At 43.6% G+C, this 21,154-nt stretch overlaps 2 protein-coding genes across 14 annotated transcripts in view; one reads left to right on the top strand and one right to left on the bottom strand.

Moving 5' to 3' along the window:
- ppfibp2 (PTPRF interacting protein, binding protein 2 (liprin beta 2)) overlaps window positions 1-10,678 on the top strand; it is an 87,221-nt gene extending 76,543 nt beyond the window's left edge. For 12 of the 13 annotated variants that reach the window (XM_031900507.1, XM_031900505.1, XM_031900504.1 and 9 more), the window contains 7 exons: window positions 70-158; window positions 2,046-2,168; window positions 2,245-2,370; window positions 3,064-3,252; window positions 4,793-4,960; window positions 8,701-8,766; window positions 10,058-10,678. In XM_031900507.1, the coding sequence (XP_031756367.1) occupies window positions 70-158; window positions 2,046-2,168; window positions 2,245-2,370; window positions 3,064-3,252; window positions 4,793-4,960; window positions 8,701-8,766; window positions 10,058-10,126 (830 nt within the window). In that variant the 3' untranslated portion in view covers window positions 10,127-10,678. The remainder of the gene's footprint in view (window positions 1-69; window positions 159-2,045; window positions 2,169-2,244; window positions 2,371-3,063; window positions 3,253-4,792; window positions 4,961-8,700; window positions 8,767-10,057) is intronic. The other variant, XM_031900508.1, reaches the window with a different exon arrangement.
- Window positions 10,679-11,609: 931 nt separating this feature from the next.
- LOC116410524 (trypsin inhibitor ClTI-1-like) lies at window positions 11,610-15,118 on the bottom strand. The gene is made up of 4 exons (XM_031901373.1): window positions 14,926-15,118; window positions 13,366-13,406; window positions 12,904-13,013; window positions 11,610-12,219 (listed from the first exon to the last, which is right to left on the bottom strand). Exons 1-4 carry the CDS (start codon window positions 14,969-14,971, stop codon window positions 12,174-12,176), a joined length of 243 nt encoding a protein of 80 aa, XP_031757233.1. The 5' UTR covers window positions 14,972-15,118; the 3' UTR covers window positions 11,610-12,173.
- Window positions 15,119-21,154: the final 6,036 nt, after the last annotated feature.

Genomic DNA, 21,154 nt, shown 5'->3' with positions numbered 1-21,154 from the left:
GGAATGGTTTTTGTATCGTTTCTAGAGAAATAGAGATTGAGTTGATGAGTAAACTCTGTTTATCGGCAGGGTGGCTCGACGACATTGGGTTACCCCAGTACAAAGATCAGTTCCACGACTCAAGGGTTGATGGGAAAATGCTGCAATTCTTAACTGTGGTAAGTGAGACGGGGGCTTTGTGTGTATTTAGCTGAGTTGTGCTGCTCCATGGAGCAGCCCATGTAGGTAGGAACGGGGGGGACAAGATGGCAGCAGCATAGACCTTCTAGTATTGTTGAAACAATACGTTCACCAACAACCACAGGGTTGCTTGTAAGGTAAACTTCCCCTTTAATGTTTTTTTTTTTTTTCAATGGGTTTTGAATACTGGGAACAGGTTTGTCACTTTCAATGAAACATCTACAATAGCGTTTAGTGATTTCCACCTACAGCTGGTAATAGAGCCCATCAGAACACACATATTATCAGCTTGCCTGTCCCAGGGAATAGGGGCCTCAGCCCGGCTGGCTAAGCTGTGTTTCCTGGCCAAGAGGAAGGGAGGGCTTAGCACACTCAAAATAGAGATGGTGCAACTGAGAGGAGACGTGTGAAAGAAACAGTGAGAATGCTTGGTCACCGGCTTAAAAAAATATATAAGGCAGGTCACATTTCCCATTTAAAGGAAATGTAAAGCCTCGAAACAAATGTAAAATTACCCAGATTACTCTTCTGAGCACTTTCCCAATGTACATTACATTAAGTCTTCTCTTATATATACATTAATGAAAGATATGCAGCTTTTTCATGATGTTTAATGTAATAATAGGGTTTGGAACAGTTCCCTAAGCCCCGCCCCCTGTTCCCCTGCTGATCCGGCTGACTACTTTGTGACTCAAATAAATGTAACAGTAGTTGCCTGTCCCCAGCCTGCCTTCAGCCTGCATCCTCCCAATCCCACAATTCCCTGCACACGTGATGTCAATAAGGAAAGGAACATCCCAGTGCAATGCATTGTGGGTTATGTAGTTCCTGCATGCTGTCTGTAAGCAGTAGAGAGGTTGTTACAATTTGTAACATCAGTGTTTTAGTCCCTCCTCCCCTGCCAGGATTTCAAATGATGCGGAAAGAGAAGAACTGTTTTGCAGCTGGATTTCAGCATATCAAAATGGTATTTATTCATAGTTTTTGAAGGAACAAAATAAAGTGATATACAGCATATAGTGGGTATATTAGGGATTTCTGTGTTGTGTGGGTCTCTTTAACAAATGTTGGTTTAGAAGTCAGAGTTCCCCTTTAATTGCAGTCTCAAGGAAAGTTTTGGGACTCCAGTGAATGAAGTTAGTGAGCATGGAAGTGTCATCTCCCTCTGATATACCTACCGAGTCCCTCTCTTTAGAGTTTCCTTAAACCAGTGGTCCCAAAACTGTGTGGCTGCCTGGGGAGGGAGAGGCTAGGGCAATGGCACTGGTTGGGCTGAGGCTTAGCCTAAATGGCAGTTACGGGGACATATGGGGAGGGCATACATGCTGCATTAGATACACCTAAAATCCTTGTTTAAAGGTCAGTTAGCATGAAATTTGGGGTGATTTTATGGCCTAGATGTTGGTTAAATAAATGATAAACCAATATTTAGTGACTGCTCCATAGAATCTGAGTGATATTAATGATTAAGGCTCAAGGAAATGTAATTTTCCTCCTCTAGGCAGGTAAAGGTAGTGAAGGAAACTGGTGGATCAAGAGAGGCGAGGAGAAATGTCCAATTAGCATTGATTGATGGAGTCACAACATTGCTTTTTCTTTCCCTCTTCTAATACCCGGGGGGGCCATTCCTAACTGCAAAGTGCCCCTCCAAACAAACTCTCCCACGTTCCTTCACACACTGGGAGCACAAATCTTTGGGTCGGACTTGTATGTAGGGACCACCTCCTTAATTATAAACAAACAGCAGCCTGAGAAACAAAGTCTACAGGGAGTCCACGGTCTCATTCAGCCCCCCTCGGATGTCAGGAACTGGTGGTTACCAGTGAATGACCTGATCTGTATATTTATTTTATTTCTATCTCCAGAACGACCTCCTGTTTCTTAAAGTCACCAGCCAGCTGCACCACCTCAGTATTAAATGTGCCATCCACGTCTTGCACGCCAACAAGTTCAATGCGCACTGCTTGCGCCGCCGACCGGCAGATGAGGTAGGTTACCGTCTTTCTTCAAATCCGTTTTAGTGCCTAGATAGAAATGCCAATGTCTGGGGTTTCTGCCTTTCAGAACAACATCTCTCCATCGGAAGTGGTTCAGTGGTCCAATCACAGGGTCATGGAGTGGCTGAGATCTGTGGATTTGGCAGAGTATGCGCCCAACCTCCGCGGCAGTGGTGTCCATGGCGGCCTTATTGTAAGAAAAATAGTTATTTGACAATGATTTAGGAAAATGGGACTGCAAGTGGAGTCCCTTGGTAGATAACATCTTTTACCCTGAACCCTGGATGGATGAATCAAGCCTTTGTTGTATATTGTTATTTCCATAGTATCAGGGACCACTGAGGGCCAAGGCAACAAAGAGGTGTCCGGTTCTTCTTCATTCAGCCAGCCAGGCTCTTTCTAACTAAAAATATTTCTGGTGCAGACTAGGGCCCACCAGGAAACCATAGACCCCCTATCGACCCCCAATGTATTTTCAATCCTTTCTTTATTCCCATAACATACACTCGTGTATCCTTCCATCTATATCACCGGAATGGGGAAAGGCCATGGTATAGGCATGGTTGGGGGAGCAGGAGAGCCAATTGGCACCTGGGCCCACTGGGAGTTTGCCTAAGGACCGGTCCTACCCAGCACCCTTGTTAGAATAACTTGAACCTGGACCTATACAGAACAGCATGGAAAGATGATGCCACTATATTGCCACTAGGCTACCAAAGCTGAAGTGAACTTGCCCAGTGCTGTTGCTTATACCATTGTTAAAAATCCATGCTAATTTTGTTGGCTGTGCTGGTGCCTGTGTGATTATATTTCAATGTACAGTGTGCTACAACCAAGTTCACTAAGGTCGGGACGCCTGCATAATTTTGGGATTGCATTGTTTCAGATACTGGAACCTCGTTTCAACTCCGACACCTTGGCCATGCTTTTAAACATTCCAACCCAAAAGACCTTATTAAGAAGACACTTGGCAACCAACTTCAATTTGTTAATTGGCCCAGAAGCCCAACAAGAAAAGAGAGAGATTATGGATTCCACAAGCTTCTCGCCTCTGTCTACCACTGCCAAAGTCCGGGTAGGTTAATTATATGTATATTGTCAGCAAAGTTTCATTACCGCCCATGTCTTCTGTACAGCTATGGACTGATACCTTGTCTAATTGATTGGCAGGCCCTTTTTGTTTCAGCTAGGGGGTGCCAAACTTCCTGGTAACAATTAGTGGGAGGGTGGGAGGCAGATCAGTGGCTTGGACAGGGCAAATGAGTAGAAGCAGTTTGTTGTGGGAGAGGGAATTGGACATACAGAACGTAACTGGACTTGGAGTGGTTGAGGGATGGGTAAGACTACATATGCTAGCAGGTACATTGCCCATTAATTAATCTCACTGCCCCCTGTCTTAGCTGGCATTTAACAGACTAGATTTGTAAAGTACCAGCCAAGTGTCAACCCCAAGTTTCAGCAAATAAAATTCATATTCATGGTCATAATTTTTATCAGGGGCTTGTGATTAAATCTATTGAGTAGCAGGGGCTGGCCTGGCATCCCCTTAATCACTTGGGATTCCTTCTCCTCCTATAATCCACTTGGCCCCCTCCCTTAGGTACTGACTTTGGCTCTTGGCTTACTGAGCATGCTCAGTTCTCCTCAACTCAGGTTACCAAACTCACCCTCCAGTCTAGCAGCCAATGAAGAGTTGGCATTGCTGGTTACCATAAAAAGTCTGTTCTAGCTGTGCACTCTGCTGGAGAAACATGTGTTTTCTCCTAACTTCCTCTCCTGAGCTCAGTTTAACCATTACAGTGCTCAGTCCAAGCAGGGCCTTTTGTCAAAGTAAGTTCTGCCCGTGTAAGCCTGCATTCTATATTGCATGAACTTTACAGCACATATGTGCTGTTTGTTGATGTAAATGTCACTGAAGATGTGTGAGAGGGAAAGTGGCTGCTGGTTGAAAGTTGCTATTTGTTTTAGGAAAATGTGATGTTCCTGGCGAACAGAGGGGATATATGCAGTACAAATGGTGTAGTTGGGGGTGAGCGAGATGTGCCCAACTTATATACATCGTAAGAAAATTTAGGGGTTAAATTACAAAGTTTGGACATTCAAGGGAGCCTGAACTAAAAAGTTTGATAGCCTCTTCCTTCAGGTTGTTATGATTATGAGTGTGTGGGGACCACCTATTGAGTGATTTGGCCAATAAAACTCTAGTGCGATTCCCCATAATTACAGAGTTAAGTCAGTTGTTTTACTAAAAGGAGGCTGCAGTCAGTCAGAGCGGACTCAGGACTGGTCCGATTGCCATCTTGGAGTCAGGAAGGAATTTTTTCCCCTCTGTGGCAAATTAGAGAGGCTTCAGATGGGGTTTTTTTGCCTTCCTCTGGATCAACTAGTAGTTAGGCAGGTTAGGTATAGGCATTATGGTTGAACGTGATGGACATATGTCTTTTTTCAACCCAACTTACTAAGTTACTCATAGACCCTTCATGACTCTGAACCATAGTACTGTTGCATCTCAGAAGACCCCCATATAATAAACGCCCATAAAATAACTACACCGAAGCTCTATAATGAGAATATAATCAGCCATTATTGTGCTGAAAATGTTGCTTCCATTTCAGCCCAAGAAAATCAGCTTATCCAACTTCGGGCAGCTGCGGAAAAAGAAATTCGACGAGACAACAGACTACGTGTGCCCGGTGGACGCTACAAACGGTACCCAAAGGGGCTGCGCTGATTTTAAAGTGACGAGCGCGAGCTCCACCAAAGAGAACGACAAAGTGGAGCAGGTGGGCAGACTGGTTTGATGGCATCCGGCATCCATTCCCATAATCCTCAGTGTTTCTCAAATAACTCTGCATCTTCATTTGTCTCATCTTCCTACCCTCACATACATGGCATCACTATGGGGGCGCTGACTTTTATTCCCCCCCATATCGTTACCAAGGCAACAGACAATTCCATAGCATCTTTTTTTTCTCCCAAGAGGCTACAGGAGCACCAAGTAATGCCCCGCCCAGTACGCCTGCGTTCTGCCTTAGCCACAAGTATTTAAATATCCCAATTCCCTATTCCCTAAATATCCCTATTCCAAATATTTTTTATTTGAGTGAGAGAGAAATTGTCACCCCAAAAGATGGTTAAATGAAACTGATGTAACATAGTGTATATAGTTGAAAAAGAAGGAAATTAGGGATATAAATGGAAGTTATGAAAGGTTAATGTACTCTGTGTATAAGGAGGATTTTACATTTACTTTTATTTTTCTATAAATATTCAGTAAAACAAATTTCCATTGGTTCTTGTGCCCTGGGAGTCGTCTTTTTTTTTTTTTAAACCTTATTGCTCCAGTGAGGCCACTTTATTCATAAACCTCAATGATCCAGTGGCCCTGACTTTAGTCTAAAACTGGTAGCGGCATCTGCCCCTATTAGTAGCCCCCATTAAGGACACCCATGTTTCCCTCATCCTTTATATAATAAAGGAGAAGGAAAAGTAGGATCCCTGGTGGGTGCCAGGGAAAATCCCAGTGGGCCCCATCAACCCACATTCAATCCCCGCCAACACTCACCCAGCGATCCCCCACTGGCCGCCTCCCCTGAATGCGGCAAAAGTAAGTATAAGCTGCACGTAGTGGGAGGAGCTGGTGGTGGTAGATCAGGTGACGGGGGACCCTGAGGTAGCAGCCCAGCAGGCCTCGCACACCCCATTGAGACCCTAAATGACCTTATGGTGCCTGGCACCTTTACTTGCTAGTGCTAAGGCATCTCCTGTGTTGCCCCGGGGCAAGTTCATATACACTACAGAAATTTTGTGGCCAAAACCTGTGCATGTTCCCAACATCAATAGGAACAGGGGGTGCCTGGGACTCCACTCTGCCATGGAGCTCACAATTAGTCCCCCCCCTCACAACAAGTCCCCAAGCCAGAACATTTTTTTATAAGAAGAGGCATGCCAACCCAAGGTAGGAGGTAATTGATGAACAACTTGTACCCCCCTTCCCCAGTGATTCTACCTTACTTTCTCCTTTAATGGAAAATATTTTAGACTGAACAATCCAAGCCATCCTCACACACCCCAAACAATAGTGACTGCATTTGCATGGTGTTTGTGTGCCGTGTGTTATTAGAAAAGCATGAAGAGACCTTCCAGGGGAAATATGCACCAACTATGAGTCAACTGCTGGCAGACACTTGGTTGTCCAACAGGGCTCAAGATCAGAGGGGGCTCTTGGGCTGTTAATGCTTTTCCCCTGGCCCATAAATTACTATTTGCTGCCTACTGTACTTTTTGTGTGTGTGGCTTGGAAGGGGCATCTCCCAGGCAACCTGAGTTAACTGTATGGCATGCTGGGAAACATATGCACCTTGCAGGCTAGGTAAAGCACATTAATGGAGCCTAATGTTTCTGTAGTCCAAGAGTTGAAGGTCTACATGTTACATGGTGTTTGTTTCCATAACAAGTTGTTATCATCAACTGAGGCTGCTGTCTAAAATGTGACCGAGAGGGATGCTTTCCCATAGCCAACATGGGAAAAAGAAGTTCAAAGAGGCTCTTTAGTCTTATGGGAACCAATCACAGAGCAGAGACTTAAAGTCGACACCCTGAACATCTCCGCTTCTCTGCCCTCCTTACCCTTTGTGGTAATAATTGTCAGGATATCGGTCGAATCAGCCACCTGGAGTCTGCAGTTTATTACCCAAAATATAGAAATACTCCTCAACCCGTGTCAGTTTCCTATTTCAGCTATTTATAAAATTCCTATTCTACATAATCTTATTTTTAAAGGTTTACTTGTCCTTTATAGGTTCCTGCTCATAAAGGGGTATAATATTGACGATCAGGGATTGTAGAATCTACAGTCAAGAAATTGTGTTATGAGTGAGAAGGGCATCAAATGTAGAAAGCATAGCACAGAGCAGGAGCTAAAGGGAATGGGGTTGAGTTGTAAGGGGGGAAATAAGTACCCAAAGTGGCGTGGAGTGTAGAAGCTCAAGTGAATAGAATGGAATTACAAGGGGAGAAGAGAACATAAATGTAAAAAGCAGACTGGGGTGCAGAAGCTCTAGAGCAGGGGACCCCAAACTTTCCATTCCCACAATCAAATGTAAAAAGACTTGGAGAGCAACACAAGCACCATAAAAAGTTCATGGAGGAGCCAAATAAGGGCTGTGATTGGCTATTAGGCAGCCTCTATGCACCCTATCAGCTTACAGGGGGCTTTATTTGGTAGGAAATCTTGTTTTTACTCAACCAAAACTTGCCCCCAAGTCAGGAATTCAAAAATAACTACCTGGTTTGGGGGCACTGAGAGCAACATCCAAGAGGTTGGGGAGCAACATGTTGCCCTGAGCCACTGGTTGGGGATCACTGCTAGAGAATGAGGTTGGCTTATGATATGAGAAGCAAGTATTGAAATCAGAGTAGAGTTCAGAAGGTTGATAGAATGAAGCTGTGTTATTAACGGAGAAAAGAAGGAAATATTTAATGCAGAGAAGAGTTCAGAAGCTCAAGAGATTGGGGTTGGGTTACAAGGGGGGAAGAAGAGCAGCAAATGTTGAAAGTAGAGTCCAGAAGCTTGAGAGAATGAACTCTGCTACAAGAGGGAAAAAAAACAAATGTCCAAAGAAAAGTGGAGAGCAGAAAGCTGTGGATTTTAAAGGGAGACAAAAAATTATATTGAACAGGAGTTCAGAAGCTTGGGGGAACTGGGTTGGGTTACAAGGGGAATAGAGAAGCAAGTAGAGTGAAGTTCAGAAGCTTGGGGGAACTGGGTTGGGTTACAAGGGGAATAGAGAAGCAAGTAGAGTGGAGTTCAGAAGCTTGGGGGAACTGGGTTGGGTTACAAGGGGAATAGAGAAGCAAGTAGAGTGGAGTTCAGAAGCTTGGGGGAACTGGGTTGGGTTACAAGGGGAATAGAGAAGCAAGTAGAGTGAAGTTCAGAAGCTTGGGGGAACTGGGTTGGGTTACAAGGGGAATAGAGAAGCAAGTAGAGTGGAGTTCAGAAGCTTGGGGGAACTGGGTTGGGTTACAAGGGGAATAGAGAAGCAAGTAGAGTGGAGTTCAGAAGCTTGGGGAACTGGGTTGGGTTACAAGGGAAATAGAGAAGCAAGTAGAGTGAAGTTCAGAAGCTTGGGGGAACTGGGTTGGGTTACAAGGGGAATAGAGGAGCAAGTAGAGTGGAGTTCAGAAGCTTGGGGTAACTGGGTTGGGTTACAAGGGGAATAGAGAAGCAAGTAGAGTGGAGTGCAGAAGCTTAAATGTTTGGGGTTGGGTTGTGACATGGGAGGAGAAGCAAAAAGGCAATAAGGACCCATTAAGAATGAAATGTAGGGGGGATACTAGGGGCCTTGTAGACCCACTAGGAAATCGCCACAGGTTGGGGACAACAATGGGATGCTTGCACCAATCAGCATGTTGCTTGCTAACTGCCGCCTTGCCATACTTCTCCTTGGGAGTGTCATGTGATTGTGCATGAAACAAAGAAGTGTGCGTTTGGGAGGAGCCCTACTCACGGCTGGTTTTGCAGATGGAGCACTCGGAGGGTACAGTAAAGCAAATAGGGGCTTTCTCTGACGGCATTAATAACCTCACCGTAAGTATTTCCTTCTCTCTTCCTACTCTTTATCCCAGAGTTTAGGGATCTGTCACAAGTCATTTCTAATTACAAATGTATTGCTTTATAGTGAATGCTCTGTTTATGGCTTTAGGGATAAAGGTATTCCTTAAATAATTATCCTCCCCCCACTCCCCAAGATCTCGAACAAAGGCATCCTTTTAGCTCTCACACAGTACTGAGTATAGGGCACAAAGTCATCTCCAGCGCCTCCATCTTAGTGCCCCGGGTGTGACAAAGCATGTGGCATTCTGCCCTATAGGCCCGGGCCTTTGTGGCCTTTCCATGAATCCAGGTCTGTAAATCAATTTGGAGTTGGAAGGAATTTAAATGCTAATATAAAGGGTCTCTCCTTGCCACTTCACTACATCTATCTCTCCCTAATTACCTATCCCAGTACCTGCTATTCCACAGCCCCAGTCCCTTCCCAGAGGCTATTATCCCCCCACTGCTACTATAGGCACCATCTCTCCCTACTATACCTGCTATCCCACAGCCCCAGTCCCTTCCCAGAGGCTATTATCCCACTGCTACTATAGGCACCATCTCTCCCTACTATACCTGCTATCCCACAGCCCCAGTCCCTTCCCAGAGGCTATTATCCCCCCACTGCTACTATAGGCACCATCTCTCCCTACTATACCCGCTATCCCACAGCCCCAGTCCCTTCCCAGAGGCTATTATCCCCTCACTGCTACTATAGGCACCATCTCTCCCTACTATACCTGCTATCCCACAGCCCCAGTCCCTTCCCAGAGGCTATTATCCCCCCACTGCTACTATAGGCACCATCTCTCCCTACTATACCTGCTATCCCACAGCCCCAGTCCCTACCCAGAGGCTATTATCCCCCCACTGCTACTATAGGCACCATCTCTCCCTACTATACCTGCTATCCCACAGTCCCAGTCCCTTCTCAGAGGCTATTATCCCCCCCACTGCTACTATAGGCACCATCTCTCCCTACTATACCTGCTATCCCACAGCCACAGTCCCTTCCCAGAGGCTATTATCCCCCCACTGCCACTATAGGCACCATCTCTCCCTACTATACCTGCTATCCCACAGCCCCAGTCCCTTCCCAGAGGCTATTATCCCCCCACTGCTACTATAGGTACCATCTCTCCCTACTATACCTGCTATCCCACAGCCCCAGTCCCTTCCCAGAGGCTATACCTGCTATAACAGAGGCTATTTTGGGTTGCTTTCATGTTTATAGGATGCACATGTGTTTGTTATCGCTTGAATCCTTTAACCATTTCTATTTCAGAACATGCTCAGCCAAGATGAGCTGTTAAACAATTACAGGTTCTTCTCAGCATATGACACTTGGAGATAGAACATTGGAGGACTCGGTATTGTGCCAGTATTTCCATAGGTGCTATAATCAATGGTGGAAACTAAAGGAAACTCACCGGAATAATTAAAATAAGACCACTTGTCTGTGGAGGCTGAACTGCAGGCACAAATGGGGGCTCAAGATAATAGCACAGGGATCCCCCACACTACTCTTTTGCACAAGGGTCAATATTTTGTATTCACACAACTGTTACTTATTGTCAAAAATGTCCTCAATGAACCCAGAAGGGATGAATCTATAGTGTTGGGACAATGGCATTTATTTGCCAGCAGCATTGATTCTACAGCATATGGCACGTTATGGGTTAAACTCTGCCCTTGGAGAAATGAAGCGTCTCTTCCATTGGTCACTATTACAGTTTTATCATTTTTATGCCCGTGTTTTTATATTAGCGCAGTCTGTATATATTGGAACTGTGTAAATGGCTTCAGCCTATTCCCTGCACTGTAACTGTATAGTGAGCTCTTGGCTTTCATCCATTGTTGTTACCTGTTATATCAACGCGTGCAATAAAGTTGTATATATTTTTTTTTTCTTCATTTCTGGTGTCAACTGCTATGACTTAACCTCATAGGAATAAAGGGGGGGGGATACAGAGAATACACCATTTTTCCCGTTTGTGCGGGAAGGGCAGCCAGAGCAGATCTTGTATTACACAGCTCCCACAGTTTGACACATGGCCTTCTTTACCGCGCTACGTAGCCCCCCTGTGCTTCTATATGTCCCCTCCTGTCCCTCTACATAGCCCCCCTGTGCTTCTATATGTCCCCTCCTGTCCCTCTACATAGCCCCCCGTGCTTCCATATGTCCCCTCCTGTCCCTCTACATAGCCCCCCCGTGCTTCTATATGTCCCCTCCTGTCCCTCTACATAGCCCCCCGTGCTTCTATATGTCCCCTCCTGTCCCTCTACATAGCCCCCCGTGCTTCTATATGTCCCCTCCTGTCCCTCTACATAGCCCCCCGTGCTTCCATATGTCCCCTCCTGTCCCTCTACATAGCCCCCCTGTGCTTCTATATGTCTCCTCCTGTCCCTCTACATAGCCCCCCTGTGCTTCTATATGTCCCCTCCTGTCCCTCTACATAGCCCCCCGTGCTTCCATATGTCCCCTCCTGTCCCTCTACATAGCCCCCCTGTGCTTCTATATGTCTCCTCCTGTCCCTCTACATAGCCCCCCGTGCTTCTATATGTCCCCTCCTGTCCCTCTACACAGCCCCCTACCTCCAGATATCCCCTTCTATGCCCCTACACAACACCTATATTTATACATGTATATATGTGTGCCCCCCTGTATCTGTGCACAGCCTTCCTACTTCTATATATGCCTTTCTGTACCTCTATAAATCCTCTCTCCCCCAAAATATCCCCTTCTACGCCCCTACACCCATACTTATACATGTACCCATTGGCCATTCTTTGATTTGGGCCAAGCTGGATGAACAAGGTCAGACAACAGATTTGTGCACTTTTTTAACATTATGAATCATTTTTTAATTCTGTGTGCAGTAGAAAAACACAAAACAAGTGGCACATTTAGACCTAAATACAGTGTTTTTTGCAAGATACAGTGATGACAATTTCCGCAGGGACTGGGGCTGATCTACAGTTCTCAGATACCCCAAGAATATGAGGGCTAATAGTATCCAGCCAGTTGGCCTATCCAGCCAGAAATGCTGTACATAACTGCCCCGTGTAACCTGGCTATGGCTGCTCTTCTCCCGAGGATAAGTATGATCAAAAACTTAGTGTGAACAGAAAATAGAGAAAAGGAGAGAACAACAAATGGAGTATAAAAGGGGTTGGAGAAGAGGATGAGTAGGGTATTCTATTGGACCCACGCCGGCCCAGTCAGCCCACTTTACTATATGTCTAATTGGAAGTTAACCCCAATTTCTATACAGGATACATTTTCCCAGTAGGAAGCCATGACTTGATTGGGTTACAGAGAGAGCTGGGGGTAGGGTACATGAAGCACTGAATTAGCAGGATAGTCATGTCCGTCTGCTGGGGGGTCCTGGTCTCTGGGTTCAGCAATGGCCGACGTGTTGGATCTGAATTTTCTCAGAGCGAAGCCTAAAAGACATGAAAAGAGATGAAATGATGATATGAAGCTGGAATGGAATATATCCCTACAGCTCAACAGCCAGAGACACGGCTCACAGGGTGTCAGTTCAGAGCAGTGCCGGGCCTACACTTGAGGGCACCCCATGTCCCCTCCCCCAGGCACCAAACAGCTTTGCCCCGACACAGACTCCAACCACACTTTAACCCCCCCCTCACCATGGAGAGACGGCAACACAACTGTGATCAGGCAGATTCAATGTGCCAGAACCTAGGGGCAGGCAGAGAGGTACGTGCCCAACTACCCCCCATCGTTATGTCCTGGGCAAATGCCTTTACTGCCCACCCCTAATTCCGCACTGGAGTCAGAATACTACACCAGCCGCCCAGGTCAGTGGAAGAGGGCAGGGAAGGGAAGGGGATGGTGCTGATGTCATCAGTTATAAACACTGCTTAGTGATGTCATGGCATGTGATGTCATGTGACATTTTATAAATGAGGATATTGGAAGGCACCTTGGAGCGCCATAACCTGTATCAGACCAGGCTGCCTGCAGTTTTATGCCCCTACTGTATGTGGTCATGAAGTTTCTCAATGACTTCTAATATCCTTATATTCTATAAAAGGGGGTACTTTATTCCTCCTAGTCCTCCTCTTTGGCAGATCTGTTGGGGTGAGGTGGGCCCCATTTCGTACCTATTTTCATAGCACAAGCTGCACTCATTGCCGTAAGTGTTTCCGTCCGTCCCACACACCGGGTTGTACTCCAGTTTACATGGCGCCTCCCCGTACCTGGAACACAGAGGCTGCAGGGCTGTCAGTTACGGCGTCCGCACTCGTTATCAGTACAACTCACAGTCACTTGTTAAGGGTTTATATTTCCTTTAAGTAAAGGAGCTGAGACTGGCCTGTATGTTATTATATAGAATCTGTCAGTATTACTTTTTATGGGAGGCAAAATTCATCAGCAATGATTAACAGATTGGGGTGAAGGAAAAAGGGGGTTCAGATGTTACAATCTATAACACAAAGACTGATACAAACACTAGTATTATACCTTATCTGACTGGGGGTTTATACTATGAACATATAATATATAACTTAATAAGACAAATAACTAATTGCTGCTTTATAATAAAGATTATTTTTGCAACTCACTTCTTGTGCCTTCTGAGCATTAGGGGCTGTAAGCACCATTCCTGCAATGGAAATATACACAGCGATCAGTGAAAGTGTCTGAAATGTCACTAAATATTTCTCATATAGACAGCAAGAAAGAGGGAGAGAGACAGAGAGATGATAGACAGACTAATGATTAATAGATAGATGATAGATAGATAGATAGATAGATAGATGATAGATAGATAGATAGATAGATAGATAGATAGATAGATAGATAGATAGATGATAGATAGATAGATAGATAGATAGATAGATAGATGATAGATAGATAGATAGATAGATAGATAGATAGATAGATAGATGATAGATAGATAGATAGATAGATGATAGATAGATAGATAGATAGATAGATGATAGATAGATAGATAGATAGATAGATAGATGATAGATAGATAGATAGATAGATAGATAGATAGATAGATAGATGATAGATAGATAGATAGATAGATAGATAGATGATAGATAGATAGATAGATGACAGAGTGATATCATATATATATATAGAAAGAGAGAGAGATAATGATAGATAGATAGATAGATAGATAGATAGATAGATGATAGATAGATGATAGATAGATAGATAGATAGATAGATGATAGATAGATAGATAGATGACAGAGTGATATCATATATATATATATATATATATATATATATAGAAAGAGAGAGAGAGAGATAATAGATAGATAGATAGATAGATAGATGACAGAGTGATATCATATATATATATATATATATATATATATATATATATATATATATATATATATATATATATATATGTATATATATAGAAAATAATCATCTGTGGCCAGCACACCCTTCAATGTTTCATAAAAAAAATTTTTATTGCAGATATATTGTTAAAACCAACGTTTCGGTCCTTGTTAGGACCTTTCTCAAGGATAAAAAACAATAGTGCATCACATCACATCTAAATACCTGTGTACCCTAGCATGTGAAATTAGGTGCCCAATCCCCATTCTCTGACCATTATGTAATTAACCAATGTGGTTACTTGTGTACAAATTTGAATAGTCCAATATGTGGCCATTATTTGTGCATGTGTATATCCATTCTAAAAAATATATATATATATATCTCTTATTATATCATGACCTAAGTGATTCACTTATATAAGTGATATATATTTATATCACTCTATCTATCTATCTATCTATTAATTTATTAACTACCTGTTCTGTAAATATATATATATATATATATATATATATATATATATATATATATAGTGAGAGAGAGAGATATATAGATCTCTAGATAGATAGATCTCTAGATAGATAGATAGATAGATAGATACCAAGGGAAAGAGACCTAGCTGGCTAGACAGACGGTAGAGAGAGAGAGAGACAGACAAACAGTATGAACAGTTTAGTGATTCAGGGAATTGGGGTTTGGGCAGGGGGAGAGCTGACTTTTCTGACATTGTTTGAAGATTCAGAGCCAGCAGTGCAGGGAAAGGCAGGAGCTGCTCTCAGTAGAGAACTCACTCAGCAGTTGAATGAGAGCCCTTACCTGCCAACGTCCCGAGCAGCAGCGCCTTCAGCAGGAAGGAATTCATGGCTCCCAGTTGTGTATCTGGTGTAAGCGCTTCTCTCGCTGCCTTTATACCCACATATGGGCCTTTACTCCCTCCCCTGTCTGCGCAATGTGGGCAGCGCCCAGCACCATCCCCGCCATATACACATATATTATAGTCTGATGTATCAGCGCAATCAGGCACACAATGATAAATATGTTTATGGGAATAAAGGTCGGAGGATTTATGATTTGGGATTTTCTGCTTCCCAGAGGATCATTAACCAACCTGTCAGGTACAATATGCAAAAACGTCCTTTTCTTCTACCTCTGTAGGTTCATCCATTTCCCCAACAGGTCAACTTACTAAAACACGGAAAGGTTAAATAGAAGCGGTTACAGGGAGAATATTGCGCAAGGTGATACCTGTGCCAGCATTTCTACTTTATTGTACATATTGGAGGATGAGTCCCATGACTCCCATGAGACTCAGGAGACTAAAGCTGGCTCGCCAAGCAAGCGGATCTTCTCCCGATATGCCCCCGCCTATGAGTGGGTGATACTGGGCTGATTCGATTGTTTGGTCGTAGGGCTAAACAATCATATTAAAATGGTGGGCACAGGCACCATCGGTTTGTTGATGCGGCCCCCGATCCAACGTAAAAATCAAACCTGCCCGATCGAGATCTGGCGGATTTCAGGCAAGACGTCGGTGGGGCAGGGAACTGTCGTTAGTGCCCATACACAGGCAGATAAGCTGCTGAATGGTCTAAAGGACACATATCGTCATGTAAATCAGCCCGTGTGTGGCCACCTTAATGCTGACCATACACTCAATTATATAATCACACAAAATGGATTTTCTGCTCCAAATTGTCGTCCCGTTAATTTTCATACCATGGCAATTGGTCGTTTAGTTGACGGGACTGGTTAGAAAATTTCAGTTGGATAACACTACATGTACTGTGTATTTCCATGGGCAGCACTGCCTCAGGGGTCCTACTGCCCAGCTAAAGCCGCAATAGCACTCTCTGCACTAGAAGAGCCAAAATTCCAATTTAAAGATCTGAATTTTGTCTCTTTAAGTTACCAGGAGTGGCTTTTTGCCTCCCCTGGTAATGGCATGTTTCTCACCTCACCTAATGGCAGCAGTGCCCCTGTCCTTGGGGGACCTACAATTTATCTCCGGGCATAACTTTTGTATGATTGGTGTCTGCCAATTATTTTATGTTCAGAACACCCTAAGATTTATTTTTAGGGCTTTATCCTACAGTTTCAGTCTAACTGAAGACCTACATCTGGACATATAGGGCAGGCTCTATGCTGAACTGTCGGATGGGGGTCATGAACACAATGGAGAGCAGATTCTGACACATTTAAACAGGGTACGTGCATTGCGCCCCCAAACTTCTGTATGGCTGCCGGTGTGTCCATCCTGCCAGTAGCGTAACTACAGAGGAGCTGCCCCAGTAGCCACAGGAGAGCCAGGGGGATGGGGGGGGGGCTGGACCGGGGGTCTCCTTCCTCTATAGCATATAAATCCCCCATCCCCAGCCACTGTCCTACCTGAGTGTGAGTGAGGAGCTGGGCACACAAGCGGCAGAAGGGGGGGTGGATCCGGGTACGGTTGGCTGTGCACCTCGGGTGCCTCTGAAGACTTTTTGCAGGGGAGCCAGATGCCATGTAGTTGTGCCACTGCAATCTGCCTCTTCTGGTGAATGGTGGGAAACCCTGGAGTTGTTGCCCACCTTAAACTGAAGGCAGCCCCAGGTTTCCCACAAAGGGTTGTGTTATTAGGAACACAAGACTCGCCCAGTGAATTGGAGGCAAAAAGCACTTAAATAAATAGGTTGGTTCACTTTTAAGTTAACTCTTAGTACGTTGTGCAGGGGCAACATGTGACTCCCCAACCCCTTGGAAGTTGCTCTGCTTTGCAGTTGGTCTTCATTATTTATTTTGTGTAGTTTTTAAATGATTTGCCTTCGTCTGCTGCTTCTTTCCTCCTTTCATATGGGGGTCACTGACCCCGGAAGCCAAAAAACTATTGCTAAGGTAAACAAGACACACTGGAGAGCTTCTGAACAAAAACCTAAATAACTGAAAAGCCACAAAAAAACAAAAAAATGAAAGCAAATTGTCTATGTGTAAGGGATCCCATGACCCTAAGCTGCAAAATGCCCAAATGTTCCACCAGTTCAATACTCTATAAGGGGGCCACACATCCAACAAGGTTTAACCAATTCATGTTATACAGATAGCAGAGGGCCACATCACTTCCCATTGAAATGAATGTATCATGTGACGTGAGCCATAGACTGCCAGTGGGTAGGACACAAGCGTATATTGAGGGCCTTCATTGACATCATTCCTGGAGCACAAAAAGTTACATGCAGGAGAAATATGTCCCAGCCCCATACTAGTGAGAGGCAGCTGCATTATAATAACCCTCATTGCCCCTCTATGGGCTGCACATTGGGCCCAGCGGCTCAGTAACACAGTATTGGTGCAATAAGTGCATCAGAGCTATCTATAGAGAAGGCTTATGTTAGTTAACGCCTTTCAGTCACTGATTAACTATGTCAAGGTGTCATGTTATTTTAGTAGATTGTTCCAATAAAACATCACCAGACACTTCTGCAGTCTGTGTTGCAGTTGGTTTATATGTTATAGCTCTGTAGGGTTATACCCAGTAACTTCTACCTGTTCCAGCTTCCTCCTTGTGTGCACATTGTACCTTCTTCTGTGCTAACTCATCAACCAAATTGTGCCAATCACGTACCCTTTATACTGAATGCGGCTTTCTTTCATATTTTTATAGAATTTTTTTACAGTGATGTTGATGTCTCTACATACATGTAGCCTTACTGCTAGTCTGTAGATTTATATGGATATGTATGCACCATAGTGTTGCTAGAACCACCCCAGAGAGTCACAGGAACCTATTGGGGCTCCTTAATTAAGTAGCATTTGGGGAATTTTTGTGGCTACTAAAGCAAATAAACTGCTGTCTTACCTAAAAAGGGCATTGAAGAAAAAATATACCCCCGAACAATGTAGGTCTCTATAAAAATATATCACATAAACACAGCTCATATGTAAAACCCTACATCTTTATGTGAACAAGAAATGGTTCTACAGCGATTCCGCCCAAACTGGGAGGTTGTTGGGATATGAAAATATTGTGACAGGCAGGGCTGTATTTTCCAGGCACCAAGGGTCTTTGATGCCTATATATATATATATATACAGGTATGGCATCCCTTATCCGAAAACCCGTTATCCAGAAAGCTCAGAATTACGGAAAGGCTGTCTTCCATAGACTCCATTATAAGCAAATAATTCTAATTTTTAAAAATGATTCCCTTTTCTCTGTAATAATAAAACAGTACCTGTACTTGATCCCAACTAAGATATAATTACCCCTTATTGGGGCAGAACAGCCCTATTGGGTTTATTTAATGGTTAAATGATTCCCTTTTCTCTGTAATAATAAAACAGTACCTGTACTTGATCCCAACTAAGATATAATTACCCCTTATTGGGGCAGAACAGCCCTATTGGGTTTATTTCATGGTTAAATGATTCCCTTTTCTCTGTAATAATAAAACAGTACCTGTACTTGATCCCAACTAAGATATAATTACCCCTTATTGGGGGCAGAACAGCCCTATTGGGTTTAATTAATGTTATATTGATTTTTTAGTAGACTTAAGGTATGAAGATCCAAATTACGGAAAGACCCCTTATCCGGAATACCCTTGGTCCCTAGCATTCTGTGTAACGGGTCCTATACCTGTATGTATATATATATATCACAGTATGTACTGTATATATAAACATTTTTAAAGCCTGCTGTGTAACCCTAAGGAGCAGTGTTGCTTATTAATGGTGACATGATGAATTGGCAATCACATGATATTTACAGCAAGTTATAACAATAAATAGAAAGCTTTAGACCAATCCTCAGCAAATATTTGACCTTCCTAAATTTATCCCATATTCTTTCCCATGTTAGATTATTATAGGATTCAGAGTAAACTGGGAGAAGTTTATCAATCTGACCCCGAAGGGCCCTAATGAACGGGTGAATCCATGTAGCCTCCGCTAATGATTTTCTCACTTCCCCTTTAATATAACATTCCTACAGTGATATACTGGGATAAAATCGATTTTCTTTCTTCTGAGAGTGATTAATACCCCATAAACTCCATTTTTATTGTGTGAGCTGATTGTGGCTAAAACGTATTGCCGATATCTGCACGTTTTATTGTAGTGTCTATCACAACTTTGATTCTAAAGGTGGCTGGATTTTCTTTTCATGAGAAGATTTTTGTTGGCAAGAACTTCACTGTTAATGACAAATACTGGAACAAAAACAGTATATACCTGGCAAGAAAATCTGTAAAAAGTTGAAAAATTTCAGATTTGTGTAAATGTGCACTGAATTTGTATCAGTTAATAAAACATACTGTGCTGGAACTGGGGCTCCTCCAGTGCAAATGGTAGTAGTGCTGCCATTTTACCTATTAAGCCCCTTGATCCCTAGGCCTGGCCAGGGCTGTACTTACCATATAGCCCCCCGAGGGCCTGTGCCTAGGGTATAGGGTTGCCACCCAGCCAGTTAAACACCTGCCAAGGTCGGGGACAGGTATTGTAACTTTACCGGCAATATAGCTGGTAATACCCTTAAGGTAAGCCCTTTGCCCACCCTTGATTTGAACCCCTGATCACTCTACCTCCTTCCCTCTGGCTGTTGTGTGTTATAGCCCTGCCCCTTTCACATCATAATCCCGCCTCTTTCATCTCACTGTCCAACCCCTTTTGTCCCCCTTTCCCCCCGCCAGCTGGAAATGAAATGTTTTTAGAAAGGTGCTAACCCTACTAGGGTGGCGGGGGTGCCTATACAATCACCCAGGCCATATGTACCCAGAGAAAGGGGCTATTGAGGTCAGATTCACTATAAAATTTAATCATCATAAGGCAATTTATGAACTTATGGACATTGGGGGGGGTATTGCTTACTTGTACAGGTATGGGATCTGTTGTCTGAAGGTATGCAATAAATCCACTATTTTGGAATATTCCGCCGAATCCTGAGCCAAATCCAAACCCTTGTCTTGCCATGAGTATAATGTAGATTAATTACCAGCAAGGATAAGGCAGTGGCTTCTTAGTACAGAAAGTTTCAATTGGCCTTTATGGGAAATGATATAAAGGTGGCCATACAAGGGCAGATATCAGCTGGTGATTCGAGGCCTTCAGACTGCCTGTGTATGGGCACCCCCCGACGGGCCTAAAATTGACCTGGGGCCTTATGTGGGAATTTTGGGAGAAGTTTGCCTAAATAGCCAATCTTACCTTATTTGGCCACCTTTACTGTATTTTGGAGATCTCTAGGCTTCCCTTTGATATATACCTATATAATAATTTATAGACTAAGGTAAAGAGGGGCAATAAGGGCTATAAATGATGCACTATGTCATAGGTCTGGAAGATGTTATCTGATGATGATCCTGTTATCTATTCAGCAGTTTATATGCCAAGGTCTGTCAATAACTAAACCTCCTGCTGTATAACATAGGGGGAATTAAAATCACTGAAATGTTCCTTATTCTATAAATACACAGGGCTATATGACGTCTATTTGTGCGAGTCAGTGAACTCTGGTGACTTAGATGCAATGTCGGAATCTGATACGGAGGGCTGACTCTCACGTACATTAGGGATAGTGGGGGCTAATGGCGTAGATGATGTATAGGTCTATATGTTTTGTTGCTGTGGAGCAGATATGACAGTCAGTGTCAAATTGGAACACGTGGGGACCACCAGAGTATGTGACCCCAAGGGCCCCCCTGCCCAGCACCCTAAATGCTCACGGTCATGGAACTCCTTGGTGACTTATAATATCCCTATATATTACAACAGGGGGTACTTTATTCACTATATAGGTATTGGACTCCTTATCCAGCAACCCATTAACCAGAAAGTTCAGAATTACGGAAAGGCCATCTCCCATAGGCTCCATTTTAATCAAATAATTCACATTTTATAAATGGTTTCTTTTTTCTCTGTAATAATAAAACAGTACCTGTACTTGATCCCAACTAAGATATAATTACCCCTTATTGGGGGCAGAACAGCCCTATTGGGTTTATTTAATGGTTAAATGATTCCCTTTTCTCTGTAATAATAAAACAGTACCTGTACTTGATCCCAACTAAGATAT

Source organism: Xenopus tropicalis, chromosome 4 (assembly GCF_000004195.4).
Source record: "Xenopus tropicalis strain Nigerian chromosome 4, UCB_Xtro_10.0, whole genome shotgun sequence".
Lineage (NCBI taxonomy): Eukaryota > Metazoa > Chordata > Amphibia > Anura > Pipidae > Xenopus > Xenopus tropicalis.
The sequence above is the reverse complement of the archived record's forward strand: the minus strand, read 5'-3'. Positions and strand labels throughout refer to the sequence as shown.

Coding starts and splice junctions, on each gene's coding strand:
- LOC116410524 (XM_031901373.1), bottom strand. CDS start 14,971: ATGAATTCCTTCCTGCTGAAGGCGCTGCTGCTCGGGACGTTGGCAG. Junction 13,014..13,365: donor ATGCTCAGAAGGCACAAGAA/GTGAGTTGCAAA, acceptor ACAGCCCTGCAG/CCTCTGTGTTCCAGGTACGG. Junction 12,220..12,903: donor AGCTTGTGCTATGAAAATAG/GTACGAAATGGG, acceptor CATGTCTTTTAG/GCTTCGCTCTGAGAAAATTC.